At 28.8% G+C, this 11,065-nt stretch overlaps 1 protein-coding gene across 1 annotated transcript; it reads right to left on the bottom strand.

The window, feature by feature from the left end:
• Positions 1-3,006: 3,006 nt before the first annotated feature.
• On the bottom strand, positions 3,007-6,003 carry LOC114193186 (glutamyl-tRNA reductase 1, chloroplastic-like). Its single transcript, XM_028082901.1, has 3 exons — positions 5,611-6,003; positions 4,654-4,895; positions 3,007-4,450 (listed from the first exon to the last, which is right to left on the bottom strand). Exons 1-3 carry the CDS (start codon positions 5,855-5,857, stop codon positions 3,323-3,325), a joined length of 1,617 nt encoding a protein of 538 aa, XP_027938702.1. The 5' UTR covers positions 5,858-6,003; the 3' UTR covers positions 3,007-3,322.
• Positions 6,004-11,065: the final 5,062 nt, after the last annotated feature.

Consider the following 11,065-nt stretch of genomic DNA (forward strand, 5'->3'; position numbering starts at 1 on the left):
CTTAGTAAATTGAAAATAATTTTTTTATCACAACTTTCTCTTTAATATTTTTTTTTAAGTTGTAGTAAAAAAAACATATTTTGTTTGAATTTGTTGATAAAATAAAAAAAATTATATATATATATATATATATTGAATTTTAAAATACTTGTGCTCATATAATTAGGGAGGACAAATATATTAAGATCAAATTACTAAACTACAAAAATTCTAAATTTTAATCGAGATTCATTAAGAGAGGTTAGAATAACCTCAAGTAATTTATAGAGTTCTTTTAAACCTTAATAAGTGTCATAGATTTTCTGAATGAACCATTGAAAATTTTATTTCTGAATGACTTTTTCACAGTCCATGTTTTCTCACTGATAAAGCCCATTCTCATCTCATGCTCGCAACCTAACATAATACACACTTTCTGCTTCATCTCTACTTTATTCTACTTCATTTCTTGGTCTTAGTTAAAAATTTTTGGTTTGCCTTCTCTTAATCTCAACAAAAAATCTTTCGTTGGCTTCCAGTTTCCCAATCTCTCAACTGCTCAATCGTAGCTCCTAATTTTGTTTGCTTCCATTTCTCCTTTTAATCTTCATCGATCAATTGCAACTTCAAATTGGTAATGGCTATCATTTTTTTTTCACTTTCATGTTAATTTCCCACTTTTCCTCTTTCATCCAAATATGTTATGTGTTGTGCAATTGTAGGTTTAGTGGCTCTCGTTTGTGTGTTGCAAGTTTGTGTTTTCGTAGTTCGTGTATTTATAGTTCGTAGTTCATGTGTTCGTAGTTCCAAGTTTATGTATTCATAGTTCGTGTATTTATAGTTCGTAGTTCATGTGTTCGTAGTTCCAAGTTCATGTATTCATAGTTCGTGTCAGGTTCGTTGCAAATGGGTATCTCACTTTTCTGATTCATTGCTACTCTTGGGAGAACATTGGTTGTGGCAAACACATTTGGTTTCTTTGCATTCCTACTTGTTTATGTTCTTTGTGGGTTTATTATTTTTAAAGGTGGGTCTTATTATTCTTCTAGGTTCTCTAATCAATTGGGAAAATAAAAATGGAATTATGCATGACAGAATACACTAGATCATTCACTCAAGTAATGGTTCATGCAACTTGAATAACTTTCTTTACAGATAACCTTGAACCTAGGGTGAAATGGGACTATTATCATATACATTCATTTTGTAATCGTGATAGAAAGCACTACTATGATTTTTCTATAAAAAGAATTGGTTTCTAAATTAGTCTCTAATTAATAAATAAACAATTTAGCGATCAATTATAATTTTTTATTCATAATAGTGACTATTTTAGTAACCTATAATTTTTTATTTTGTAAATTAGTATCTAAATTGCTCACTATAGTGAGTAACAACTTTTAGTCATTAAAATTGGTTGTTAATGAGACATTTTCTTATAATGTAAGCAACCATATAAGATACAGTGAGTAACAATTTTTTGTCACTTGGTTGTTAATGAGACATTTTGTTATAATGTAAGCATAGAATTATTTCTTGATGAATATCGACAATATCAGTTAAAAATGTTTAATTTAAGAAGAACAATATGAAATGATAGATAAGATGAAATCATTTAGTACACTAAACATAATTAAGATTAAATAAATACCTTAAGAGACATCTTTCCATGTACGAACTATCAAACATAGTATGCACCTTCCTCTTTAAAATGAGCTCTTTTCATGGAATAGGTCAATAAGACACTTTTTACCATAACAAAGTTTAACATTTTCATGGACTTAACTCTTCTACCAAGGAAATGATAGTGAGACTTGTACCTATATATCGGGATTAAGATGCACAAGACCACTGGCTCTTTCTTCCTGCACCCCTATAATTTCTTGGTGCACTCTAATAATATTCAAAAGGGTTAAATATGTTTTTGGTCCCTTAACTTTTAGTGAATTTTTGATTTAGTTCATTTCGAAACTTTGGACCAATTTAGTCATTCATCTTTTGAAATACGTGGATTTAGTCCTTTTAATCAAATTTTGGTAGGTTTATTTGATGTTTTGTACACATTTTATGATTGTATTTGAGTTGTTTGTACTGTTTGACACATTTTTGCTTTGATATTAACTCAAATACTATATGAAACGTGCTTGAAATGTTAAAATTTAATTAAAATGACTAAATTCACGTATTTCGAAAAATAAAAAACTAAATCGGTCCAAAGTTTCAAAATGAACTAATTCAAAAATTCACTTAAAGTTAAAGGAGAAAAACATATTTAACCCTATTCAAAATATCATTTTACTTTTTGTAAAAGTGATTCTCTATTTTGTAAATTTTTCAGAATAATTTTTTTTTTTAAATTTTAGATGACTTTTAGAATGGAATTTTCAAAATGGCATGTCCGGAAACAAGCTTTCTAGAATGAATGTAATACCTTTTAGAACAAGTTTTTCAGAGAGAGCTTTCTCAAACAAGTTTTTCAAAACGATTTTTCACCAACGTGTTCTTCCTCTCCTTCTTATTTTTTTTTGTAATTCTCCCTCTCAACTTGATCTTTTGCAAAATGGTGCATTGGTGATGACGACAGTGACAGCGATAGTGTAATGAAGTGAGAGAGGATATTTTAGTCTTTTTCAGTTAATATAGGGGTGCATTTAGTAATAAGACGGGTGCAGAAGAAAAATACCTCTAATATTGACAGGCCCAAGAGGTCTATGAGCTTCTGATTTCGTAAAAATACTCAATCTACTATAATATTATACATTTAGGGTTGTGAGGAGGAAATTGATCATAAACACTAGTAAAGAAAACTGAGAAAAGTTAAATTATCTTCCTTATAAGAATTTAAGAAATTTGTGACATATATTATACGTTCCAAACAATTTAGACTCGTTAATACAGTAGAGATAAACATTTTTATCCAATCTTGATCTAGAAAACACACGAATTAGACCAAGCAGAGTTCAGAAAAAAAACTAGCATAAAGAACAGCAAAAATCAATCTTGCGTTATGTAAAGACAGAAGAATAATAACAGAAGACAAATTTTAGTCTTAAATTATTCGTGATAGATACAAAGCTCAACATAATAATATAGTACACAATCCCTCTATTATGTGTAATGAACAGATTTTAGGCACAGAGGCAAAGAACTATGAAGAAAACCTTGTAAACACCGACCTCAACGTTGAAACAGGAGTTGGGTCAAGTAGACACGGACACTGAGACACAAGACTTTTTTGCTTTTCAACATCATGCAACGTAGATTGCACGATTCTTAATCCTAAATATGGTAAATAAATGAGTGTTGTGAATGAAAAATAGGTACAAGATCTCGCACACTATATCTATGGCTTTTGCTCCACCTTGGCTCGAATCTTCTGCTCCAAAACTGATACTTCAGTCTCAAGGTTGAACATTCTATTCAAAGCATGCATGTTCTCAAGGGTCTCATTTAGAGTTCTGCTATCACTACCATCACACCTCAAATGTTGCATTGGTCCATGAAGCATCTTATTCACTATGCCTCTGCTAAGATCATCCACTGCTCTTTGTGTCTTCTTGGGGATATCATCACCCATCTTACCAAGGCACTTTTCAAGCTCAGCCATTCTTATTCTCTCAGCATATGCCCTCAACTTTTTAATGGTAGGAACAGTTTCCAATGAGTCCCTCCAAGCCTCAAATTGCTTAGATTCTTCACTGATGATTGCTTGAGCTTCCATGGCTTTTCTTAGCCTGTCTTCTTTATTAGCCGCCACAACCTCCTTAAGGTCATCAACATTGAACACTCTCACAAACTCAAGGTCTGAGACACATGACCCAACATTCCTAGGAACTGAGATATCAATGAAAAATCTACGGCCTCCAACTTCATCAGTGGCAGGAGGAAGATCCTTAACATCATCCTTCAAGAACAATGGAGTCTCTGATGCTGTGCTGGTGAAAGCTACATCTGCCTCACCAATACATGCCATCATTTCTGAGAGTGGTTTATAGATTATCTCAATATCCTTCAGTTCTTCTCGGATTGCCGCAACTCTCTCCTCACTTCTATTCACAACTACCATCTTTGTGCACCCTTTTGCCACCAAATGCTTGATCACTAGCTTTCCCATTTTCCCTGCTCCAATGATCAACATCCTTGCATTTGCATGAGAGGCTTCTGGTAGCTTCATCAGGGCCAGTTCAACAGCTGCTGAGCTCACAGAAACTGCACCAGCAGCAATGTTTGTCTCAGTTCTAACCCTCTTTCCTACAGTGATTGCATGCTTGAATAGCCCACTGATGTTCCTCCCAAAGCCATTCACTCCTTGTCCAACCTTCACAACTTGCTTCACCTGAGCAAGAATTTGACCTTCTCCCAACACAAGCGAATCAAGACCTGCAGATACTTCGAAAATGTGCTGTGTGGCATCTTTGTTGTAAAGCAGAAACTGATGCTGGCTAAGATCTGCAACTGGGATCCCACTTGTCTGCAAAAGGACACAAAATTCATCCAATCATGATCTTAATAACTGACATTAAAAGAACATTCATGTATCTTAATGATAGTGGAAAAGGAAGTGAAGAGAAGAACAAACATAAATGACATTTTCCATATTGAAGGACTAAAGTGAAGTTTAGATTGAGAAGTAAAATGTTTTACAAATGGAATAAAAGTTGAGAGAAGACCTACTTTGGACATCCATTCGGTGACTTCTTTGACTCCACGGTGCTTGGACAGAGCAACAACATATATCTCCATTCTGTTGCAGGTGCTCAGAACAGCTGCTTCTTCAATATGATTCAGACTGCAAAGTTCTGCTATGGCTCTAGGCCATTCTGCTTCTGGTATGGCAAGCTTTTCGCGCATTTCCACTGGTGTAGTATGCACACTCAGTCCAATGACCATGATGCTGCTCTTTTCCTTTGTATACCCTGTTCAAATTATTTGCATAAATCACTTCAATTAATCACATAAACTGTTCTAAAGTTGCTAGTTTCACATGATCATAGCCACGAAAGACCAATGAGCCATTCCTCATTTTTCCTAAAACAAACCAATCTTCTTTCTTTATTTACTTGGGATTGGAATAATCCGGAGTTCATAATTCATATATCAAATGATTGATTTACCGAACCAAAAGTTGAGAAATTGATTCTTCGAAGAAGTATAGTAATAATTAAGGGACAATTTCATTTTCCTATGAGTTTCTTAATTCGACTAGTCAGAAATTGAACCTGTCATATTCTGACTCATTTCATTAGACTTTTCTCACACTTTATAGGTAAAAGATATGTTGCTTATATCATTCAAATACTACATATTACTGTTGAAAACAAAATTCATTACTTTGGTTATTCCCATCATCGTATTGAACTCATCATATCAAGGTAGGAAGACAAACCAATAATAAATTAACAGAAAAAGGAACAAATTGTAGTTTAGAATAAGAATGTTGGATAAGGGAAAAACATAGCACCCTTACCGTTTAACCACATAACAGAAACATGGTTTAATTAAGAAAAGAAAGACTATGCAACGGAACAATCAGAGTATAACACATTTGTTTATTTCTATAACAGCATTCTTAAGAAAACATATGACCATGATTTCGAGAATGAATATATGCAGAGGTTTTAAGTAACTCACTATCAGCTGCAGAGGTTTTAAGTTGCTCAAGAGCAGAGAGAGTGGAAGGTTTGCTAGTGGGATCAACAGAAACATCAGAAGCAGAAACCTCACACCGAATGGCCCCTCTGTGAGTCTGAACAAGAGTCTTTCTGTTTTTGGCAAGTGAGAAATGGGTGGTGGAGATGGTGGTGGTGGCATTGGAGGAAGTGCATTTTAGCAGCAAAGTTTCCAACTTTGCACCGGAGAAACTGGTTGAAACAGCCATTGAAACTGTGAGTAGAAAATGAAGTTCCAAGAGAGAAGTTAGGTGGAGTTAGTTGTTGGTGAAAGAAAAACCTCTCCTTTTTTGTGTGTATTATGGTTTTGGGTTTGGCCTATGTGGAAATGATGCAAGAGATGTGGAAGAAGGAAAAGGATTTGGAAGGATTTGAAGGAGTGATTTCTCTGAGTTCTGATTGGCTCATACAACACACGTTTTATCCACACTCCCTTCTAATCTCACCCTCTCAAACCTCTTTGCCTTATTTTGATTTTTAGTTCAAAAGTTTCATCTTTAGGTTTAATGGGATCTTTCAAGTTGACTCATTTTTTCAACATTTTCAGCGCAGTAATTAGGTTACCAACTTGTAAAATCTTTAATGCATGTTTTATGTTTCATTAAAACATATTAAAAAGTATAAACTTATAAAAGAAGTAGAATAATCTTACAAAGTTTATGAATTTTCCTAAATTCAATCATTAATAACAATAAATGTTATTAAAAGACTTGGACGTTAGATAATATATTAAAATAATGAATGTAAAAAATTTATATTTGAATCTTCGGTAAATTATTGGTCTTTTCATTATTATATGATATTTAATATTTTTATTTTTACTCGATGTAAAATTTAAATTTATGTTAGAATTCTCAATCCACTCTATATCGTACTTGCTCACTAATATTTTAAGTTGAAATTCAAAGAATCACTTATAAATTTCGAGTGAAACAACAAAATAATGCATGGAAAAAGAAATTGAGAACTTGATGAACATAATTAAAAATGAAAAAAAAAAAAAACTATTTGATTTGAATCTTGTGACCCATTCTCCTGGTGCAAATCAAGGGTTGTGGTCTTTTAGTTTGCGTAAAGCGATGAAAAAGTTATTCGATATGGTTTAGTTTTTTAAGATGCGGTTTAATTTAATGATATTTTTGAAATTGACGTGAAATGAAAATTACGTATTACATGCATATTTGAGGAAGTTAAGAAATTTGATGTTGGTTTGGTAACAGTAATAATAATAATTGTGCATGAGTGTTTGAGAGGACAAGGGAATATTCTGAACAATGATTTGGGAAATGTTTGAAGAGAGAAGAGATAAGGGTAAGTGGTTATGTGGCAGGAATTGGTTCCTTAGATTTCAGGTTTGTGTTTGCCACAACTTTGGTCTCAAATTGGTGGCTAGCAATGTCGATTATTTCTTCATGTAAGATATTACTAATAATGTTTCACATATTTCACACATGGTAGAATAAATGTGTTTATATCTTTTTATCAAATGTTTTTTTTTCTTAAAGTATTATAAAATTATATTTTATTTTTAAATTAAATTACAAAATAATTCATCTATACATTTTTATGAAAGTAATGTAAAATATCATTTTCAATAAATAATATATAGATTTTCAACAGATAATAGATTTACAAAATTTGACTTAAAAAAAATCCAAATACGGTTTCTCTCATATTAATAGGTGATTGGTTAGTGTTAGTAAGTTTCATAGAAATTTTAAAGTTTTCTAAAACTGGTATTGGTCGATCTCGATTGTCATAGATAATATATCTTATTATATCTCTTAGTCTCACATTCAAGTTTTTCTTTTTATATTATTCCTCTTTTATATCCTTAAAAATAATATTATGTAATTAAAAGATATACTCATAGATAAATAATTTTTAAAATTATTCTATAAATATTATTATTCATTTAATAGTGAAAGAAACTTTATATCACATCATTTACTTTGAACTAAAAAAAGTCATTGAAAAAAAATTACATATACACGAAAAATATTAATAATGGAAATTAATAATGAATGGTCACATGGTAGACCTTTTAGTAGTTGGATAGTTTATTTTTTATTTTTTTAATTTTAAAATATAATTAAGGGTAAAATAAAAATATTAAATCTGTATTTTATATATTGTTATAATTTCACTTTTCTTTTAAAATATATAATTAAAAGAAAAATAAGAATATTAGATGTATACACCAAAAAAGAAAATAGAATTATTTGATTATCTATAAAAAAATATTTATATAAAAAATATAGTGATTAAATTACACATCCCTCGGATCTCACAAACAAATTAATTCTTTTTTTTTACCATTTTTATAAATGTCAAAACAAATCGTTTTCTTTTATTTATAATTTTGAATAAATATATTTAAAAAATTTAAATTGAAAAAAGAATTATTTTACTTTTGAAATAAATTTAAATTTTAGTTCACATTAATTATTTTTTTAGGATAACATTAATTAAATATCTGTTGTTATAACAATTGGAGATATGACATCGACGAAAAGGTAAAACAGTAAGTTTCAATATGGTCATTTTTAAAACAGTAAATTTGGAAAAAAGCAGAAGGCTTTTACTTCTTCCAATCCACAATTTCTTCGTGCACTCCCTTAAAATTTTAAAATGATATTTTATTGTTTGAAAAAATATTTTCGTAATATATGTTCTGGAAACTTTCTGAAATTTTTGAAACAAGTTTTCCAAAATTTGAATAACAAGATTTCTGAAATGGTATTTTAGGAACAAAATTCTTAAAAATAAAAAGAAAAAGAAAGTTGTGTAATGAGAATTTTCAAAAACCATTATGAAATGAATTTCTAAAATAAACTCTCTGAAATTCAAATAATATCTTCTGGAAACGAGTTTTCTTTTTCTCCTGTATTTTCTTTCATTCTCTTCTGCATGACTGATGACAACGACAATTTATCAAAGGAAAAAAAAATTATGACTATAAAAGAGTGTTGGGACTTTTTGCAATGGATTTGTAGGCATTAAAAGATCGATATCATTCTTAATTTAAAATTTTAAGATAATATTTTCTTTAATATAAAATTTTAAAACAATAAATTTATAAATTTTAACTTTTATATAATATTTAATTTCTTTTACTTTTTATTCAATGTAAAATTTTGACTCTCACTTAAATTTTGAACGTAATACAAAATTTGAATGTCATTAACTAACGTAAGTTGCGTTTTCCAATGTGCTGATGAAGTAAGGGAATGATGAGTACGATTTGCAGACAATATTTTAAAACTATATCTATAATTTGAGTGGAAAATGTTTTTAGTTTAAGTACAAGAACTGTAAACTTTTGCATATGAAATTTTTGTTGCATGTCTAATATTGAGCAAATTTTCTCAAATGTTTTAACATAAATTTTTTTTTTTCATATTTATTTATTTTGAATTTTATATTGTACTTTTTTTCTCTGTCATATTTTTCAAACTTACTTTATTAATTAAATATTATACTCTAAAAAAATTAAAAAGAATACATTTTTTGCTATATTTTTTTAACATGTTTATGTTTAACTACTTATTTCTAAGTAGCATTCTAATTACATTTTAAGAAAACAATAAATTAGAGGAAGTCAAGAAGGAATTTTAAGCAGCATTGCAACTCTTTTCGAAGCGAAAATCTATGGAAGTTATGAAAATGATAATCGACTAGATACAGACACCAATAGCGTTAGTTCAACCATTTATAACACCGATTGTACAACAAAATAATGTTTAATTTAGAGTCAGCTCAATCCTCGTTAAGATCAACTGTAATATAAAATATAATAAAATAAAAAATTAAAGCAGTAGTGTCGTTCTGGTCGTCGGTGGTGACGTCTCATGATACTAGGGATGACAATGGGATAAGACGGGGACAGATTTCACTATCCCATATCCATCCTTGTAAAAAAAATTCATCTTCATCTCCATATCTAAACCCAACGGGTATCAAACTTTTGTCTCATCCCCATCCCCACCGGGTAACGGGTATAATCTCGTACCCATACCCGTACCCATTTACTTACTACTTTAATATTAATTTTAACTAATTTTTATAAAATAATAAAAATTACGGTAAAGGAAACATAATATTATCAAATATTCAATATTAGGAGTATAGTTGTTTCTTTGATATCAAATACTTTGAAATAAATTATAATTGTTTACATTTTAGATTAGAATACCAAATAAAATTTAATGAGAACAAAAACATTTATTAAATTTGCAAATATTAATGAAACCTAGTTGATAAACTTTAAAAATATTTTTTAAAAAAACTATAAAAGGAAAAAATATTTTTAAAAAAATATAAAAGGAAAAAATATTTAAATTAAAATATTTTTTAAATGTTTGTTTACTTCAATTTTTTAAATTATAATGAATCTATATTTTATACACTAATAAAAGTTATAATACATCACTTGATCAAAATGACGTAAAGAACAAATAATAAACATAATAATAAAATTTTAACATAGATCTTGTATCTTTTGAACCACAATATATGTTGGATGGTGGTAAAAAAATATTCATGGCAATTACATTAAATTTTTATATTATAGTAAATAAAAATTATTTATACAATTATATTGAAAAAATTAAAGTATGATTGTAATTAGTTAAAAAATAAAAAATAATTAGATAAAATTTATCAAAATAGTATTCTACATGATGAAAATAAACAAAAAATAAAAATATTAAGAAATTATCAAATGTGTGTCTTATAAACAATTTGGAGACTATTGGAAGGAATCACACAAAAAGAAACAAATATATAATTAAGGGTATAAGATGAAAAATATCTTAGAGATCTAAGAAAACTTTTCAAATATCAACGTATATACTCAATGGTTGATAAAGAAACAACGCAAAGAACAAATAATAAACATAATAAAATTTTATAATAGATCTTGTATCTTTTAAACTTCAATATATGTTGGATGGTGATAAAAAATATTCATGACAATTACATTAAATTTTTATATTGTAGTAAATAAAAATTATTTATACAATTATAGTGAAAAACTTAAAGTATGATTGTAATGAGTTAGAAAATAAAAAATAATTAGATAAAATTTATCGAAATAGTATTCTACATGATGAAAATAAACAAAAGAAATTATTAAAAAATTAACAAATGTGTGTCTTATAAACAATTTGGAGACTATTGGAAGGAATCACACAAAAGAAAACAAATATATAATTATGGGTATGATAAGATGAAAAATATCTTAAAGATGTAAGAAAACTTTTCAAATATCAACATATATACTCAATGGTTGATTAAAACAATGACGCAAAGAACAAATAATAAACATAATAAAATTTTATCATAGATATTGTATCTTTTAAACTCCAATATATGTTGGATGGTGATAAAAAATATTCATGACAATTACATTAAAT

This window comes from Vigna unguiculata, chromosome 8 (genome assembly GCF_004118075.2).
Source record: "Vigna unguiculata cultivar IT97K-499-35 chromosome 8, ASM411807v1, whole genome shotgun sequence".
NCBI lineage: Eukaryota > Viridiplantae > Streptophyta > Magnoliopsida > Fabales > Fabaceae > Vigna > Vigna unguiculata.